Source organism: Monodelphis domestica, chromosome 2 (genome assembly GCF_027887165.1).
Source record: "Monodelphis domestica isolate mMonDom1 chromosome 2, mMonDom1.pri, whole genome shotgun sequence".
Classification (NCBI taxonomy): Eukaryota; Metazoa; Chordata; class Mammalia; order Didelphimorphia; family Didelphidae; genus Monodelphis; species Monodelphis domestica.
The window spans coordinates 68,610,685-68,631,823 of NC_077228.1; the positions used below are offsets into that span (position 1 = coordinate 68,610,685).

General features: G+C 36.3%; 1 protein-coding gene across 3 annotated transcripts in view; it reads right to left on the bottom strand.

Moving 5' to 3' along the window:
- The window catches only part of SLC9C2 (solute carrier family 9 member C2 (putative)), a 105,871-nt gene extending 86,721 nt beyond the window's left edge, over positions 1 to 19,150 (bottom strand). For 2 of the 3 annotated variants that reach the window (XM_056815561.1, XM_056815559.1), the window contains exons 1-5: positions 18,310 to 19,150; positions 17,105 to 17,294; positions 15,037 to 15,137; positions 4,480 to 4,608; positions 1,183 to 1,348 (exon numbers count right to left, since the gene is read on the bottom strand). In XM_056815561.1, the coding sequence (XP_056671539.1) occupies positions 1,183 to 1,348; positions 4,480 to 4,608; positions 15,037 to 15,137; positions 17,105 to 17,228 (520 nt within the window). In that variant the 5' untranslated portion in view covers positions 17,229 to 17,294; positions 18,310 to 19,150. The remainder of the gene's footprint in view (positions 1 to 1,182; positions 1,349 to 4,479; positions 4,609 to 15,036; positions 15,138 to 17,104; positions 17,295 to 18,309) is intronic. The other variant, XM_056815560.1, reaches the window with a different exon arrangement.
- Between the last annotated feature and the right edge of the window lie 1,989 nt (positions 19,151 to 21,139).

A 21,139-nucleotide genomic window follows, 5' to 3' on the forward strand; every position in this document is an offset into this window, starting at 1 on the left:
AACTTTGGAATGTTAAGTGCACAGTTTGACTGAATTCTGATTCCTGACAAAGATAACAGAAACGGCCTTTGAGTCAGTAATAGAATTTGGAAGTTCATTACAAAGACAAGATGGCATTTACTTTTGTGAAGGATTTCTATTCACTGTAGTTTCCTCAGAGTTTCTAGACCAGAGAGGAACCTTTGGTTTAGCTTTCATTTTTCCTTCCAGTGTCAGGAGAGTGATTTAAGCCTCTTTATGTCATTCGATTATTTGTAGTATCAATTAATAATGATTCAAAATTGAATCCTAATCACATTCATTCTCAAGTTTTTTGCTATTGTTACTTTCACGCTGCAATGATGAATGGTGTGTGTAGCATACCATGAACCATACATTCCAAGATTGAGATATTAAAAAGATGCCTTGATCTTTGCAAATCCTTCTGATGGCCACACAAGAAATCTTCATTGGAGCTAAATCACCAGAGCGACAAGGGCAAGTGGGGGCTGCCTGTCTTCCACTTTTATTTGGAATTCATAAATTCTCTTAGCAAATATTTCCTAAACTTTAGTAACATTCTGTACAATTGGTTTTATTAATCACTTATGTTAATTGATTGTTGAAAGCCTATAACAGACTTGAGACATCCAACTCAACTTCATCCACAAACTAAAGTTGGATCTTCAACTCCCAAATGCTAATCCAGAGATTTATTTCTTACATGTTACCCACCATTTCTTCTTCTAATCTTATCCACCTAAAGGTAAACTGTGGGGGAAAGGCATAATACTTGTGGAAGTACAGTTTATATACATGAAAATGTAAAAATAAACTCTTCCCCTTTGTAAACAACTAGGTGGTATAATGGGTAGAGCATCAGGCCTGGGATCAGGAGAACCTGAGTTCAAATTCAGCCTCAGACACTAGTTGGATGATTAGCCAAATCACTTAACCTGTTTGCCTCAGTTTCCTTATTTATAACATGGGAATAACCATAGCACCTACTTCTCAGGGTTGTTGTGAGGATCAAATGAGATAATAACTGTAAAGTGTTTAGGCATCTAATGTATATTATATAAATTCTATCTATTATTATTATTAAATTTAAAGTATTGATTATCTTTCTTGCAATTAGGGTTTTTTCAAGAGACTTGCCCAAGGTTGCATAATAATAATTGTTATTATGAAATACAAACTTACCTATACCTTTCAAGGGATGCACAGACTGAAGAGGATCTGTGATGCCTATAGTAATACTAAAGAGCAAGCAAGATTGAACATTCCATGTATATTTATTTAATTTCACAACGATATATCCAATAAAAACGAATGCTGTAACAAAGCTAGTTAATCCAGTTATTAAGATCTGTGAAATCAAGTTATAGTATATTATTAGACTTGTCTATTTTTAATAATCAAACTTTAATTAAATTTTTTTAAACCTTTACCCTCCATCTCAGAATTATTGATTCTATTGATATTCTATAGATATTCTATATCTACCCTCTATCTCAGAATCTATTGATTCCAAAGGAGAAGAGTAGTAAGAGCTAGGCAATGGTAGCTAAGTGGCTTGCCCAGGGTCGCACAGCTAGGAAAAATCTGAGGCCAAATTTAAACCCAGGACCTCCCATCTCTGGCCTGGCTCTCTATATGCCAAGCCACCTAGCTGCACCCCTTAATTACATATTGATGTAATCATAGACCTTGTAAATACTTTTAAAAATGTATTCTAGTCCTATTGTCTACCTCTAGGTCATACAACACATATATGCTCTCAAGTAAGTTAAATTATGCCTTATTTCTAAGACCTCAAAAGATTTTTAAAAATCCACAGCCTTGTTGGTATTATGATTTAACAGTCCCCGATGTCAAAGCATATTAGAACCCCACCTAAATTCCTATTGACATGGGTTAAATTGATTTCCTCTTATGTTCAGTAATAAAGATCGACAGTCCTTACTTTATCCAGTTGTTCAGTCATTTCAGTTGTGTCCAGTTCTTTGTGATCCCATTTGGAGTTTTCTTGGCAAAGACACTGGAGTGGTTTGCCATTTCCATTTCCAGCTCATTGTACAGATGAGGAAACCAAGGCAAACAGGGTTAAGTAGCTTACCCAGGTTCACATAGCTAGCAAGGACCTGAGACTAGATTCAAACTCAGAGAGTTTTGATGCTAAGTCCAGCACTCTACCTGCCTAGCTGCCCCTCTCTTTACCTTTCATTGATTGAAAAATGTATAGATTTGAATGGAGAAGCTTATTCGCAATGATTTTAATTTCATGGAACTCCTCTGAAACATTGGGACTGATGAGTAATATGTACACATATATATACGAAATTCTAGGTGTCAAAATTAAGCTATATATTACAAACATGGATAAAGTTGAAAATATTTCCTATGGATCTATTCTGATATAACAGTCTAATAAATTGTTAGTTTGCTAGTATAATCAATGAGGCTTGTGGAGAAGAAATAGGTGTAAAATATTAAGAGGAAAAACTCTATTGCATTTTATCTTCATTTTTCCTGCTATAGATTGTCTCCCACATGGCTCAATATTTTAAGTTTATCTCTATTTTTTAACATGAAAAATCATTTTTCCCCCACCCCTGCCCCATACTATGTAAGTCACCACTGTTTCTTTTGTGGAGTAAATACTTAAATAGGGCAAGTGGTTGGATCTAAGGCTGAAAGTAAGAGACTGGAAGTGAAAGGAATATTGACTATAATAATCAGTGAGATTTGCTCAAGCCTCCATTCTTTACTGGGGTCTCTGATCTTTTGGAACCTTGACATAACAACAATGCTTTACAATTCTATCTAAGTTTGAGAAACAGAAACCAGCAGCTGAATCCTAACCAGACCTTCAACTGAACTTGAACCCAGAGCAGCCTTAGTGACTTTTCCTGATCAAGCAATCATTATCTTGGCCAGGAGTAGGGTCAGGGATTTTGCAGATAAAACAACCATTATCATAAAACTACCCACCCAGTCTGTTTCTGGACCCCCAGGTCTGTGCCTAGAAGCTGACTCTTACTCCCCTTCCCCTGAACAATAGTGGTTGTAAGCCATAAAAAGCTAACTAGTCCCTATGGCTGATGGATTCCTTTCAAAAGAAAATAATAAACATGCCTGTGCCTCTTGCTCTGGTTCTCAATATCTTTCTCTCACCCAATTTGATTCTGGTTCATGGGGTCAGACACCTAGGAAGGTATTGGGTTCTAGGTATGACTAATCAGTTTATTAGTTAGGTTAACAATAACCAATAAATTGAGGTCATTGATCTGTCTTGGCGACCAAAGACCCCCAAGTGAGCATCAAAGGGTCCTTTAAGTCTAGGTGTCTTCCCTCTGCCATTGGGACCTCCCCTGGTAAAGACAAGTAATGCTGATTGGTGGATATTTTAATGAAGAGTTAGGCTAAGGGTTCTCAATCCATCTCTATAGCTTCATGTTTAGTAGCGAAAAGGGCATCTGGATAAAGGGATCTGGTCATAAGACCCAGCTGGTGCTAGAAACCTTGGCTATAAAAACCTCCTCAGTTCAATTCAGCCTGCTTTAGTCTCCCCTTTGTGAACCAGGCCACCCCCAACTTTGATGAGGGGAAAAGCAAGGACATTGATACATATAATTGAGTAGGATATAATCTGTGTCTTTCCACACAAGAAGTGTTAAGAACCTAGATAGAAGTTGGTAATTTTCCTTCCTTTTAGAATTTCCCACCTCCTCTAAAAACAAAACTTTTGACCTGTCCACTTCACACTTCAAAAGGCCTTGAAGAGTGGAATAGTTCTTTGGGGAAAATGAGTCTCCAACCAATGATAATTCACAATCTATCAACTCCCTTATCTTATAATCTACAAGCCAGTAATTCACTGATCTTTTAAAGATGTCAAAGGTGACAGCTGGCCAAATAAAAAGTGGGAGGATGGAGGTGGGAAATGAGGGGGGGTCTTTGATTGGAAGAATCTATAAATTGAATCTTTGGACTCAATATTTTGACATTCCTTAAGGACCCAAAGCTGGGGCATGTCCCTTTTGTGAAAGAATAAACTGCTGTCTTGTAAGATTTAAATTAATATGCAATAACTCCAAGTATTAATTTTAGAAATTGTATTAATAATCACTTGAAGTAAAAGGAATAAAAACCTAATTATCTAACAAAAATAAGTCCACCTGAGTTAATTCTCCTGCCAATCACCTCACGCCACCCCCACAAAACATGATCAGGGAAAGAGAGAGAGAGAGAGAGAGAGAGAGAGAGGCGGGGCTACACAAAACTTATATCCTCCCTACATCAGCACATAAAGTGATAAGGAAAATGGGATGCTGGGAATTGAAGTCCAGGGGAGCAGGTTCTAATTACACAGTCTTCTCCTTTCACTTCTAAGCTCTGTGTTTGTGAACTTCTTTCAGTTGTGGCGTCCACTGTCCACAACCCCATCCCATACATAACCAACAGGTAACAGTAGTTTATTTTGAAAATAATTCTTACCTGCCAAAACATATTCTTGAGTATATAAAAATCCATTTCCAAAGCAGCCATAAAGGTCATTAATGGTAAGAAAATATTTAAAAATACATAATTATTTGTTTTTAGAAGAGGGTAGAGAAGTTGTTGCACCTGATGAAATTTAAAAAAAAAAGAAAAAAGTTAATATGCTACCATTTTGAAGCATTAGATACATTTAATGTGTGTTAGTCAATATGGAATTTAGAGTATGTTCTAATTAGATGATACCAAGAGCATAGGGCATCCCAAAATAATAGGGACTTTTCCAACTATGCAGTTCACAGATAGGCTATGACTTAGTAGATCAATCCTAGGGGTTACCTGAGGCCCACCAAAGTTAAGAGATTTGCCCAGTTTCATACCAGTAGCAAGCTCCAGAGAGAAATTAGGATTCAGTTTTTCTTGACCTTAACTAAGCCCAGTAATCTATCCACTGCCCCAGTTGGACTATAAATAGTGGTGTCACAAAGCATAAACTCTAATAGGTAGATAACATTTAGATAGCAATTTAAGCCATGTACTTTATAAATATTATCTCATTTTATTCTCCCAATAACCCTGGTTGGTAGATGCCATGATGATCCTGATTTTATAGATGCAGATAGAGGTTAAGTTGCTTGTTCAAGTTCACCAAACTAATAAGTGTCTGAGACCCAATTTGAACTCGTGATAATTTTGAAAAGTAAAAATTACTGAGGTAGATTTACATTGTGTCTGGGCAAGCGTTTTGGCCTGAGGTCCTAGGTCCAAATCTGGCTTCACATATTTCCTAGATGCATGAACTAGGCAAGTCAGTTAACCCCCATTGCTTGGCTCTTACTGCTCTTCTGCTTTGGAACCAATACTTAGTATTGATTCTAAGACAGAAGATAAGGGGTTTGTTTTGTTTTGAACAAAAACAAAACAAAACAAAACAAATGGAGGGTTGGGCAATTAGCTTGTGAATCCAGGACCACTTATCTAACAAGTCCAGATGGGCTTGTTACTCATGTCTAGTTTTATTTATTTATTACACATCAATTGTGTGGGGTGTTCTTCATTCACCAGAAAGTCCTTTGAGTTCTAGTCTTGCCATTGACTAATTCTATGCTGCTTTCAGTAACAATAACTTAATTAAAACTGTCTCTTAAACTTTACCAATGTATCTGTTGAATATTCTATTCATTACAACTCCTTGTGTGTAAGCATTCTTATCTAAAAAATGAGTATGATAATATTTAAATTATCTGTGTCCAAGAATTGTTGAGAAGAAAGTACTTTGTAAACCATATGGCACATGGGTTCTTAACATTGAGTGTGTGGTCCCCCCAAAACTGTGGATTTCAGGAGGTATATAACATAACATAATATAATATGATATGTTATTTTATACATAATGTTATATATTACAGTACTAGATAAGCAAGCTGTTATTAGTTGCAATAACTATTATTACATGATACATTCAACATTATCATCATAGAATACAGGTCATAGATAAACTACAGACAACAGAATTGAAAAAAAAAACTGTCTGTTTCTCTTTTTAAAATGTAAAATGGGGGCAGCTGGGTGACTCACTGTATTGAGAGGCAGACCTAGAGAAGGGAGGTCTTAGATTCAAATTTGGCCAACCTATACTTCCTAGTTCTGTGACCCTGGGCAAGTCACTTAATCCTATGGGGGTAGCTGGGTAGCTCAGTGGATTGAGAGCTAGCCCTAGAGATGGGAGGTCCTAGGTTCAAATCTGGCCTCAGACACTTCCCAGCTGTGTGACCCTGGGCAAGTCACTTGACCCCCATTGCCTAGCCCTTACCACTCTTCTACCTTGGCGCCAATACACAGTATTGTGTCCAAGAAGGAAGGTAAGGGTTTAAAAAAATAATAAAATAAAATAAAATGTTAAATGTACAGTAAAATAAAGTAATTGAAACCCAGGAGATTCCCAAAAGCAGCCTCTTAGAGTTTGCACATAAATGCTCTACTTCTTTTAAATAACTGGCTTATTTTAAGTGTCAGTCAACTGCTATTATCAGACATTTTGCTTTCAAATTCTATTTGATAGATATATTCAAGCAAAGTAATTTTTAAAATACTTTATTAATAAAATTATTTTTATTTTTTTGTATCTGAACAACTGTAGTCATCACTTCTTGTCTAACAAAGAAGCACAAGCAAGATTAACTCATATATTCTCATTAGGCATAGCCTTAAAGAGCCAGAAGTCAGATTTCTTGGAACAGAATTTAGCCCCTTCCCCCACAGGCTGAATGGGGAAGTTCAGCTATAATAGAATGATTCCCTCCATTTTTATTCCTTGGCTCATTGACATAAAAAGGTAATTTTCCACTCAAAAAAGCATGATGATAAGTAACCATGGGAAAATATTCTAAATTAATTCATTAAATAAGTAAATTATTTTTAATAAAGCATCATGTTGATGATGATGATGATGTCAACTTATGATAAAAACTGCATATTATTTGGTCTTCTATTCTTGGGTGACTTCATACACCATAAATCTTATAGTATATGAAACCACCTTTTCACACAACAAGCAATTTGGGAAAGGAGAAGGCACTCAGAACTGGGAATGAATATTAGTAGAGGGTTCATGCAGAAAGTAGCTTGAAAAAAGGAGACTTGAGCAGAGTCAAGATGGCGGCTTAGAGAGAGCAACAGCTCAGAACTCCATAAACCCTTCTTCACCAATCAAAAACACAATGCATTGAGGAGACTGAAAACCAAATCTAAAAATAGGACAGAACTAGGGAACCCTCCTCCTGGACCCATCTTAAAAGGCATATCCCCCCCCAAAAAAAGCCTGAACACTAGAACATATGGTTTTAAGGGGAAGGAAGACAGAAGGTCCCAGGACCCATCCCCCACCTACAGTGCTGAGCCTCCAGCGGTGGCTGGAATCTCTGGGTGGGCAAGGGTGCTAATCCTGATGGAGTACCTTGCTGGCAAATCTGTGCCAGGCTCAGGGAGTAGAACACAGGTGGCATAGAGGCAGCTGGAGGAGAAGCTCAGAGCAGGTAGCCCAGTCACAGCAGAGACACTCCATCCTGCCCACCCCCACCCTTCTGGAGGTTTTGACCTCAGGGCACATCCAGCTTTGCAGATCAACTCCTTTGCCCTGGCTCAATTTCATCAATAGGGCAGATAAGAAGCCTTAAGAGGTCAGAGAAGCTCAAGCTCCAACAATCCCTCCCCACAGACTGATCTGAGAGCCTTGCTGACTAAGCTTCAAAGGGCAAAGGCAGTAACAAACTACAATCAACAACCTTGACAACAGGGCAGGTAGGTCAGCTCCTTCTCAGCTTCTGCTGTCAGCTGGGGAAGATCTTACTAACCTGATCAAACAGCAGAACAAAGAAGAAGCCCCTTTAGAACAGAACAGCCAAAACCCATAGATCCAGCACATAAAGAGAGGAGCAAGACTACAGGCAACTACAGGGGGGAAAGAAGAGACAAATATGAGCAAACAACAGAAGAAAGAAATTAAAATCGACAGCTTCTATGCAGGCAATGAACAAAGAGCAAATGAAACAGAAGAAGATCAAAGAGCACCAAGAAAAATCACAGAAACTCCAGTGAATTGGACATAGGCATTGGAAGAACTCAAAATACAATTCAATAAACAAGTAAAAGAGGCTGACGACAACTGGGAAGAGAACTTAAAAAGCAAAATAAATCATCTGGAAACAGAAAATAGTGTTTTGAAAGTCAAAATTAAGCAGCTTGAAAATGAGGCAAAGGAGACGAAAGATCAGAAAGAGAAGGATGACCAAAAAGCCAGGGATGAAATTCATTCCTACAAACTAGAATCCAACAACTAGAAGCAAATGACTTCAAAAGGCAGCAGGAAACTAAAAAAAAAAAATCAAAAGAATGAAATAATTGAGGAAAATATGAAACATCTCATCCACAAAATGGAAGATTTAGAAAATAGGTCCAGGAGAGACAACTTAATAATCATTGGTCTACTGGAAGATCATGACAAAAGAAAAGGCCTGGACATCATTCTACAGGAAATTATCCAAGAAAACTGCACCAACATTCTAGAGCAAGAGGGAAAAGTAGAGATTGAAAAAATCCACAGATCACCTCCCGTACTTAATCCTCAACTGACAACACCCAGGAATGTTATAGCCAAGTTCAAGAACTATCAGACGAAGGAAAAAATATTACAAGCTGCTAAGAAGAAGTCATTCAGATACCATGGAACTACAGTGAGGCTAACACAGGATCTGGCTGCATCTACACTAAAGGACCAAAAGGCATGGAATATGATATCAGAAAGCAAAGGAAGTAGGTCTACAACCAAGAATCAAATACCCAGCAAAACTGACTATATTCTTGCAGGGGAAAGAATGGTCATTTAATAAAATAGAAGACTTCCAAGCATTTGTAAAGAAAAGACCAGACTTGAACAGAAAATTTGATGCCCAAATACAGAACTTGAGAGAATGACCAAAATGTAAATAAGAAAGGGTGGGGGGACCTTTCTTTAAGGGACCCAGTAAGTTAAAATGATATGTATTGCTATAAGAAAAGAAGATATTGGTAATTCTTAAAAAGTGTTATTATCATCTGGTAGCTAGAAGAATTATACTTAGAGGGAACAGTGACAAATTGTATAGGATGAAATGCCAAGACATAAATATGTATGTATGTGTGTATTTATATATGTGTGTGTGTGTGTGTGTGTGTACATATATATATAAACTAGAGGGGGGGAAAGAGGTTAATATTAATAGAAATGGGAAAAGAAACAAAATGAGGTAAATTTATATGTCATAAAGAAGCGCATGGTGGGAGTGGGGGAGAACACCAATACACTGGAAGGGTAAAGAGGTTGGAGACAGGAAATATTTAATTGTTACATGCATTGAAATTGACTCAAAGAGGGAAGAACAATCAAATCCATTGGAGCAGAGAATTGATTCACACCCCATAGAGAAGTAGAAAGGTAACAAACAGACTGGTGGGGAGGGAAGCAATACAAGGGAGGGAGAGGGTGTGTGTGTGGGGGGGTAGTTTAAAAAGACTGTAAAGAAAATAAAAGGGGAATAAGAAGGGAGGGGGGTAGAAAGGGAAGTAAAATAAGGGTGGGAATTAGGGGGACTGATTAAAAACAAAACACTGGCGTAGAAGGAAATAATGAAAGAAGAAAGGGCAGAACTAGGAGTGGAAATCAAAATGTTGGGAAATACACAGCTGGTAATCATAACTCTGAATGTGAATGGAATGAACTCACCCATAAAATGCAAGCAAATAGCAGAGTGGATTAGAAACCCAAATCCTACCACATGTTGTCTACAAGAAACACACATGAGGAAGGTAGATACACAGAGGGTAAAAGTAAGCAGATGGAGCCAAATCTATTGGGCATCAACTGAGAAAAAGAAGGCAGGAGTCGCAATCATGATATCTGACAAAACCAAAGTAAAAATAGATTTTGTCAAAAGAGACGGGGAAGATAATTACATCCTGATAAAAGACAGTAGAGACAATGAGAAATATGAGTACTCAACATGTATGCACCAAATGGCATAGCATCCAGATTTATAAAGGAGAAACTAGTGGAGCTCAAGGATGAAATAGATAGAAAAACTATACTAGTGGGAGACATGAACTTTCCTCTATCAGAACTAGATAAATCAAACCAAAAAATAAGAAAGAGGTAAGAGAAGTGAATGAAATATTAGGAAAATTAGAGTTACTAGATATGTGGAGAAAAACAAAAAGGGACAAAAAGGAATACACTTTCTTTTCAGCAACACATGGTAGATTCACAAAGACTGACCATGTACTACAGAAGTGATGGACAACCTTTTGAGCTTGGTGTGTCAAAATTCACCAGAAAACCAAACATAACTTGGATGGTGTGTCACTTCGAGGAAAAAAACATCCTTCTCAGCATGTGGCTCCATACTTCTCTGTATGTGGCCCCATGCAGCCAAATGTCATCAAAAAATGGCTGTGCATGTCAGCACTGACATGTGTCATAGGTTCACCATCACTGTACTAGGGCATAAAACATTGCAAACAAGTGCAAAAGAGGAGAAATAATAAATTCAACCTTTTCAGATCACAATGTAATAAAAATAATAATTAGTAATGGGTACATGGAGAGGCAAATCAAAAATTAATTGGAAATTAAATAATACGATTCTCCAAAATTGGTTAGTTAAAGAACAAATCATAGAAACAATAATTTCATTGAAGAAAATGACAATGATGACAATGATCCTTTCAAAATCTATGCAATGAAGCCAAAGCAGTACTTAGGGGGAAATTTGTATTCTTGAGTTCGTATATTAACAAATTAAGGAGGGCAGAGGTCAATGAATTGGGCATGCAAATTAAAAAACTAGAAAGTAAACAAATCAAAAATTCTCAATGAAAACAAAATTAGAGATCCTAAAAATTAAAGGAGAAATCAATAAAATCAAAAGTCAATGAACTATTGATTTAATAAATAAGATTTTGAAAAAAACAAATAAAATAGACAAAGTACTAGTCAATCTAATTGAAAAAGAAAAGAAGAAAACCAAATTAACAGTATCAAAGATGAAAAGGGAGACTTCACCTCTAATGAAGAGGAAATTAAGGTAATCATAAAAACTATTATGCCCGATTATGTGGCAATAAAAGTGGTAAACTAGTGATATGAATGAATATTTACAAAAATATAAATTGCCCAGATTAACGGAAGAAGAAATAGAATACCTAAATAACCCCATATCAGAAAAAGAAATTGAACAAGCCATCAAAGAACTCCCAAAGAAAAAATCCCCCGGATCAGATGGATTCACAAATGAATTCTATCAAACATTCAAAGAATAATCACAATATTATACAAACTATGTGACAGAATAAGCAAAGAAGGAGTTCTACCAAATTCCTTTTACGACATAAATATGTCACTGATTCCAAAGCCAGGCAGATCAAAAACAGAAAAAGAAAACTATAGACCAATCTGGTTAATGAACATAGATGCAAAAATCTTAAATAGAATACTAGCAAAAAGACTCCAGTAAGTGATCACGAGGGTTATTCATTATGATCAGGTGGGATTTATACCAGGAATGCAAGGATGGTTCAACATTAGGAAAACCATCCACACAATTGACCATATCAACAAGCAAACCAACAAAAATCAAATGATTACCTCAATAGATGCGAAAAAAAGCCTTTGACAAAATACAATATTCATTCCTATTGAAAACACTAGAAAGTATAGGAATAGATGGGCCTTTCCTAAAAATAATAAACAGAATATATCTAAAACCATCAACAAATATCATCTGCAATGGGGATAAACTAAAAGTTTTCCCAATAAGATCAGGAGTGAAACAAGGATGCCCAATATCACCTCTGTTATTTAACATTGTATTAGGCAATGTGGAGACCAAGCTATCACTGTTTGCAAATGATATGATGGTCTACTTAAAGAAATCTAGAGAATCAACTAAAAAGCTAGTAAAAATAATCAACAGCTTTAGCAAAGTTGCAGGATGCAAAATAAACCCACATAATTCATCAGCATTTCTATATATTTCTGAAACATCTCAACAGCAAGAATTAGAAAGAGAAATTCCATTTAAAATCACCATACACAATATAAAATACCTAGGAATCTATCTGCCGTGACAAACACAAGAACTATATGAGCACAACTATAAAACACTTTCCTCACAATTAAAACTAGATCTAAATAAATAAATTGGAAAAACATTAATTGCTCATGGGTAGGATGAGCTAACATAATAAAAATGGCAATCCTACCCAAACTAATTTACTTATTTAGTGCCATACCCATCGAACTTCCAAAAACTTTTTTACTGAATTAGAAAAAAAAAACATAACAAAGTTCATTTGGAAGAACAAAAGATCAAGAATATCTAGGGAAATAATGAAAAAAAATGTGAAGGAAGGGGGCTTGGCAGTACCAGATCTCAAATTATACTATAAAGCAGTGGTCATCAAAACAATATGGTACTGGCTAAGAGACAGAAAGGAGGATCAGTGGAATAGACTTGGGGTAAGTGACTTCAGCAAGACAAAAATCCACTATTTGATAAAAATTGCTGGGAAAATTGGAAGACAGTATGGGAGAAATTAGGTTTGGATCAACATCTCACACCCTACATCAAGTTAAACTCAGAATGGATGAATGACTTGAATATAAAGAAGGAAACTATAAGTAAATTAGGTGAACACAGAATAGTATACTTGTCAGATCTTTGGGAAAGGAAAGATATTAAGACCAAGCAAGAGTTAGAAAAAAATTACAAAATGTAAAATAAGTAATATTAAATAAATTAAAAAGGGGTTGTACAAGCAAAACCAATTCAACCAAAATTAGAAGGGAAACAACAAATTGGGGAAAAGTCTTCATAACAAAAACCTCTGACAAAGGTCTAATTACTCAAATCTATAAGGAGCTAAACCAATTGTACAAAAAATCAAGCCATTCTCCAATTGATAAATGGGCAAGGGACATGAATAGGCAATTTTCAGATAAAGAAATCAAAACTATTAATTAGTTACATGAAAATCTCTTACATTCTAAATCTCGTATATTCAGAGAGATGCAAATCAAAACAATTCTGAGGTACCACCTCATACCCAGCAGATTGGCTAACATGACAGCAAAGGAAAGTAATGAATGTTTAAGGGAATATGGCAAAGTTGGCATATTAATGCATTGTTAGTAGAGTTGTGAATTGATCCAACCATTCTGGAGGGCAATTTGGAACTATGCCCAAAGGACACTAAAAAACTGACTGCCCTTTGATCCAGCCATAGCACTGCTGGGTTTATACCCCAAAGAGATAATAAGGGAAAAGACTTGTACAAGAGTCCATAGCTGTGTTCTTTGTGGTGGCAAAAAATTGGAAAATGAGGGAATGACCTCCAATTGGGGAATGGCTGAATAAATTGTGGTATATGTTGGTGGTGGAATACTATTGTGCTCAAAGGAATAATGACCTGGAGGAATTCCATGTGAACTGGAACAACCTCTAGGAATTGATGCAGAGTGAAAGGAGCAGAACCAGGAGAACATTGTACACAGAGACTGATACACTGTAGTACAATCGAATGTAATGTACTTCTCCATTAGTGGCAAAGCAGTGATCCAAAACAATTTGGAGGGATCTATGAGAAAGAACACTATCCACATTCAGAGGAAAAACTGTGGGAGTAGAAACACAGAAGAAAAACAACTGCTCGATTACATGGGTCGATGGGGATGTGATTGGGGATATATACTCTAAATGATCACCTTAGTGCAAACATCAACAACAAGGAAATAGGTTTTGATTAAGGACACATGTAAAACCCAGTGGAATTGTGTGTTGGCTACGGGAAGGGGTGGGTGTGAGGGGAGAGAAAGAATATGATTCTTGAAACCAAGTAAAAATATTCTAAATTGACTAATTAAATAAAGTTTTTTAAAAAAGAGGCTCGAAGAGGCTTCAAGGAGGAGAAGGGAATAGGGAACCCATTCCCACCATGGAAACCAAGGGCAAAGTTCCCCTAGATGGGTAGTGAAGTCTTATGTATGGTGAATGGCAGGAAGGTGAGTTAGGCCAGAATGTGCAATATAGAGAGATGAAATAAGTAGATTAAGTCTGGAAAGGGACACTGGAGTCTCCTTGTGAAAGGCTTATACCAAGGGCAATAGAAGTCACTAGAATTTAAGGAAAAGAGAAATGATAGATTTTGGCATGCTTTAGGAAAATCGTTTTGGCAGCTGCATGAAAGACAGGACACATGGGCTACATATCTGAAGTTCTGCACTTCTCCAATAGGGTATGATTATGTTTTTATGAACCAGCTGACCCTGCCTTCCTTTGGGTGCTAAAGAAGGGGAACCAGATGACAACAACCTCACATGTATAACATTTGGCAGTAAAGAAATATAGGAAAATAGGCAGGCTAATAGTTAAAGGAAGATTTTCAGGGAGAGGGTTTTTTTTTTTTTAAACCTTGCCTTCTTGCCTTAGAATAAATATTGTGTATTGGTTCCAGGGTAGAAGAGAGGTAAGGGCAGGGCAATGGACGTTGTGACTTGCCCAGGGTCACAGCTAGGAAGTGTCTGAGGTCAGATTTGACCCCAGGACCTCCCTTCTCTGTGCCTGGCTCTCAATCCACCCAGTAGCCCCCGAGGTTTTTTAAAAAAAGAGATAATCTGCACATACTTATAAACAAAGGAAAAGGAGCCAGTGTAGGAGGATAAAAGAGAAATGATAGTTGAACAGTTGAGAAACCAAGGCCAGACAGTGAAGAACTCCAAAATAAAACTAAATGGTCTAAATTCCAGGTCTTAAACCTTCCTAAAACAGATTTCTCCTTTATTTACAAAATATTTTCTTACTTTTGAAAATATTTTAAGTGCTAGAGGGGATTTTTCAAGTGAATTTTCTTATAAACACTATTCCGTTTACTCAGAACAGAAGATTTTTTAAAATCACATTTTAACTAATTTTACTTATGTCACTTAACTTCTTTTTATCCCATTCTCTAACTTATTTTTTATGATACCTCATTAAATTGGCGGCCCAGAAGTCCTATGCAAAATCCAAAAAGAGAAAGAAGTGTCAAGATAGCTGGTTCGTAATTTCTTAGAACAACCTTCAACATTCCTAAAGAAATACACACAAAACATATCTGTTACAGAGAACAATCTAATTCAAAATATTAATCAAAATTGTTTAGTCTTTCACTGGTCATCTCATTTGAAATCTTTCTCCTTTTGGGTCATTAAGTAACAACATGCTATTAGCCTATATCTTAAAAGAGCAAGGCTGTTCTCAAGATCAACACAAATAAACGACCTCACACTCAGTGATGTCTGGATACTGTATATATACCATGCGTACCACTTCACTGCAAAAGAGTAAGTGTAAAGTCATGCTGCTTCTTTGCATGTTTCAACTTCAGTTAATGTGTAACTGAAGTCACCATTATATATACTCTAAAGTTCTACTTAAATCAAGCAAAATCTCAGTAGGAGCTTAAAAAAAAGTGTTGGGAGATTATCTTATCTTTATAAAGGTGGAAGGTTTAAATGCATTTTCTTGGTTAAAAAGCTCAGATGGATCACATTTATTCTAGTTGATTCTTATTAGAAACAATGTACATAACATATTGCTATTAATTTATGTCTCATTTCCCCATCTTAGGTATGTACCAAACTGCTTTTACACTGAGAACATTGAGAGGTAGCATGTCAGTAAAAAGTACTAAATCTGGCACTGGATGCCCTGTGTTCAAATCCAAACTGTGCCACTTATAATCTATGATCATGAGCAAATTTTCCTTTCATTTTCTTTCTTAAGGATTTGGCTTCCTCACCCAGAAAATGAAACGGTTGGACAACACACTCTCTGAGTTGCCTTCTGATTCCCAAACTCCTATAACTATCACAGTGGTGCCGTCTACTTTTGTTTCTGCCCATTTCCCATGGGAAATTAAAACAAATCAAAAATGACTTTTGGTTACCAACAACATTCAAAGTTCAAGCCAAAGGAGTTGGTTTGTTGCTGTGTCCTCACAGGGGGATAGAAAGAGCAGCCCTAATAAAAAGGTGCATGGGTTTCGAAAAGAGGGGAAATTTAGAGGAAATGATGAGAATTCTCTATAAAACAAGTGAATTCTATACCCAATACAGATGAAACCCTTATATAATTCCATCTCTAGGCCTTGAGAGGTCAACTAGTCCGCCCCCCCTGCTTTACAACATTTATTATATAATCTGCTTGAAAATATTTGTTTGGTAGTTCAGCCATTTTTCAGTCACATTTTGTGACCCCATTTTGGTTTTCTTAACAAAGATCCCCAGTAGTTTGCCATTTCCTTCTTTAGCTCATTTTAAACATGAGGAAACTAAAGCAGAGTGAAGTGATTTGCCCAGTCACAAAGCTAGCATCCAACGCCAAATTTGAACTCATGAATATGAGTCTTCTTGACTCCAGATCTTGCTGCTGTTTGAAAAATAAGTGAGCATCTAATTTATTAAGCAACTATTATACATAAGATGAAAGGTAGTATGATTTAGTGGTTAGAGAATGAGCCCTGGAGTCAGGAAGACCTGACTTCAAATCCTCTCTTGGGCATATACTGAGTATATGAGCCTAGGCAAGTCTAATCCTCTAAGTGCTTCCTAACAACTCTCCTAAGACTTTAAGTTGAAAAAGAATTGTTTATCTACATTGGGAAAAGGAGTTTGCTCATTGGCAGCTCCTCACACCCATGAAATCACAAGCCCAGTTTATATACTGGGTCAGGCTAGGCTAGGTATTAGATCTTTTAATTAGTTAGTTCTTAATTATCTCTAAGACATCCTGTACTAGCCTTGAGAACATGCTACAGAGCCCCCACCCCCAAATCCTCCCCACCTGAATGTTTCTTGTAGATTTTTATCACATCCCAGGAATTGTCCTGTTATGGTTTGAACTGAGGTCTCATGCACTCTAGACACACAAAGGTAGTTACCCACATGCCTTGGACAGAGTAACTCTTGATTTGCATGTGGCTTAATTGCTTTGTGACAAGGAGGAAGGATTTGAGGAATAGAAAGGGAAAGAAGTTAAAGAACTAGGTGACCTACCTGCCACAAAAATGATGAAAAATAGCAGCAGCATAAAATGTGGTTCTGACGAGGTTACTTCATCTATCCTCCCACAGATTAAGTCAGGATTCGGCATGCTAATGTTTTCTTCAAAGTCGTTCATTTTTATATCTGCTTTTCCAATCCCACTTTGAAATTTGATATAATTAGTCACTGCTAACTCTACTCCCTGGATATAGCACACAGAAAAAGAGAAATGAGAATTTCCAGGGCCTAAGTAAAGTTCTCCCCACCTCCATACTCATACCACCTGAGCTCTTCTTTTCTCACAAATCACATATATAAGAGAATGATTACCCTTCTTCCATCTCCTACATCATTTCCATCTTTGAGAGCTCTTTAAAAATAGCTAAATCAGTGATTGAATGAAAAGGCACTTCCTTTGGCATCTTTAATTCCTCTGCCCCGTTTACAAGGACGCAAATGCCTAAGAATGATATCTTCGGTGGCCCTCCCATATTCCCATCCTCTTCTTCCTTTCCCCATCCCCTCCTAAACTCCTATTGGAGAAGAGTAGAATGTGGGAGGAATCATGGTCAAGGTTGAAAGGATGGGCGAATCGAGGATAGGAACCATCCTGCTTTATTTTTTCCTGACATCCAGCTTTGATCTAAAAGTACCTATGGCATCCTAAAATAGTCTCAAAAACATTTTAAAGGCATTGTCTTTAGTACCACAGATGCCCAATGTTAATTTTACAATTATTTAGTCACAATCTACCATGAAGAAAAAGCCAGGAAACAAAACAGACCACATCTAGTTGACAGTCGCAGGATTATAGCATTCAGTCAACTCAGCTCTCCTTCAAGTGACATTTGAGTTCCAACTGTCCAGAGGAGCTAGGTGGTACATGGGAATGAGTGCCCAGCCTGAAGTCAGAAAGACTCATTTTTCTGAGTTAAAAATCTAGCCTCAGACATCTCCTAACTGTGTGTGACCCAGAGCAAGTCATTTAACCCTATTTGCCTCAGCTTTCTCATTGTAAAAATGAGCTGGAAAAGGAAATGGCAAATCACTCTAGTAACTTTACTGAGAAAATCCTAAATAGCATCATAAAGAGTCAGACATGACTGAAACAACTGACCAACATGTCGGCTCTCTTTCAAGTGACATCCAAGTTCCAATCATCCTCACTTTCTCGTTTTGCCCCACCCTCAATCACCAGAATTTCCTTCTGGTCCTACCCTTACTACCCTTCTCTGGTCTACCAAGAGCACGAATATTTCCTTCCAATTCCAAGGTATCCCAGAGCTGAAATAAAGTAAAAGCCCAGTTAACAGCACATGAAGAGAAGCTTGGCTCCACAAGGTCAGTTAACCACAACCTAGAGGCCAACTGACCAGTATGGAGCTGACATCCCCATGACTCTCATTGGTTGCTCATCTACCAATCTCCATTCTCATTGGCTACATGTGCTGTCCCCAAACACCAATCCATAAGACCTCTAGAAGTCAAGCTCCAGAGAAGCCTGTCATTATAGTCACTTCTCTGACTGGGTCTATACACATTCAACCAACTTGATTGATCTTAACTTGAACAAACAGGTCAGGTCATTGTATCATAGAGGTGGAAGTGAGAGGGACTTTAGAAATCTTCTAGGCTGAACCTGTCATTTTACAAATGAGATAAAGAGCTAAATTGATTTGCTTTAGGTCACAGATCTAATAAGTTGTCATGTCAAGATTTGAGCTTGGATCCTCAATCAGTAAATCCAGTCTTCTTTCCACTGTACAGTAAGTACAATTGAAGATAATTAGTAAATTTGACTACTCTCTTCCTTCTTCAGTCATTTCCCCAAGCATCTTTCCATTCTACACCAGAAGCAGGCTCATTTTCACCCCATGCTATCTCCACTCTGGCCATCCTTACTATCTACTTTAAACACTTCCCATTGTAATAGATCTACATATGTGTATATATGTATATGTGTACATATGGGTTAGCTAAGTGGCATAGTGAATAGAGTCCTGGGCTTGGAGTCATGAAGACTCACTTTTCTGAGTTAAAATGTGGCTTCAGACACTTAGAAGTTGTGTGACCCTGGATAAGTCATTTAACCCTGTTTGTCCATTTCTTTATCTATAATATGAGCTGGAGAAGGAAATAGCAAACCATCCCAGGGTCTTTGCCAAGAAAACTGCAAATGGAATCACTAGGAGTCAAAATGTCTAGAAAGTTAACTAAACAATAACAATATATATATACACATATATAAACATATATGTATATATACAAAATAAATACAAGGTAATTTGAAAAACAAGTGGAGATTGTCTCTAGAAGCTATAAAAGGATCAAGAAAGATCTCATGTAGGATGTAGAGTTTGACTTGAGTTTTGGATGAGACTAGGAGGGATTCTGAGGCAGAGACAAAGCTAGCAAAAGCAATAAAAGAAGAAAAATAAATTGAAGGAATCTGATATAGAAAATCTTAATGATTCAATTAAAAATTAATTTAAAGAATCAATAATTTTAGCAAAGTAGCAGGATACAAATTAAAACCATATAAATCATCAGCACTTTTATATATTACTAACAATGTCCTACAAAGTATATAGAAATAGCCCATTTAAATTAATCATACATAGAATAAAATAACTAGGAACATGTATTCCAAAACAAGTCCAGGAATTTTATGAGCATAATTACAAAACATTTTTATACAAATAAAGTCAGGTTTGAATAACTGGAGAAATATTAATTGTTCATGGAAGGGCAAAGCCAATATAATTAAAATGACAATCCTATCTAAACTAACCTATTTATTTAATACCATCCTAACTAAATTACTAACAAGTCATTTTAATGAACTGGAAAAAAAGGAGAACAAAATTTATTTGGAAAAATGGAAGGTCAAGAATATAAAAATAAATAATGAAAAAATGTTAAGGAAAAAGTTCAAGAAGTACCAGATTTTGAACTATATTATAAAGCAGTATTATCATAACTATATGTGATATAGGATAAGAAATAGAAAAGTAGATCAGTGGAACAGAATAGACACACAACAAACAACTGTAAAAGATTATAGTAACCATGTATTTTAGAAAGGTAAAGATCCAAGTTTTTGGAATAAGTATCCACTGTTTGGTAAAAATTGTTGGGAAAATTAGAAAGCACTTTGGTAAAAACTAAATATATACCAATATCTTATACTATTTACCAAGATAAGGTTAAAATAACCTAACAATACATGGAGATGTTATAAGAAAATTAGAAGAACAGGAAACATATTACCTATCACATTTAGAAATAGGAGGATTTATGAAAAAAGAAGAGATAGAAAGCAGCATGAAATGGAAAATGGAAAATTTTAATATATTCAATTTGTACTAATAAAACCAATATAGCCAAGATTAGAGGGAAAGCTATTTCTCTTATTAGAGAAAAAATTTATAGACAGTTTCCCAGAAAGATTTTTTTTGTCTAAAATATAAAAAGAACTTCATAACAAATGTAAGAATATGAGTCATTCTTGAATTGCTAAATGACCAAAAGATATGAATAGACAGCTTTTGGAAAGAAGAAACCAAACCATATGTAACTATGTGAAAAAAATGTTCTAAATCATTATAGATTAGAGAAATGCAAATTAAAACAGTTCTGAGATATCATCTCATATTTATCAGATTGGCTAAAATGATACAAGGGCAAAATTTATACAATGTTCATGGAACTATGAACATTAATCCAGCCATTTTGAAGAGCAATCTGGAATTATACTCAAGGAGTTATAAACCTGTGTTCCGTTTAACCCTGCAGTACCACTATTAGGTTTATTTCCTGAGGTGATCAAGGAAAAAGGAAAAGAAACTACAGTGGTACCTTTATACACAAGCACCTTAAGTCATCAGCAATTTGAGATATAAGCTATCATGATTGGGGTTTTTTGCTTTAAGTCATGAACTGATATTTGAATCATGAACTTCTATGATCCTCCACTAGATAGCTGCCAAATGTACAGTTTCACAAATTATACCAGCCTGTCTCATTTAGTTATGTTTATCTGGCCAT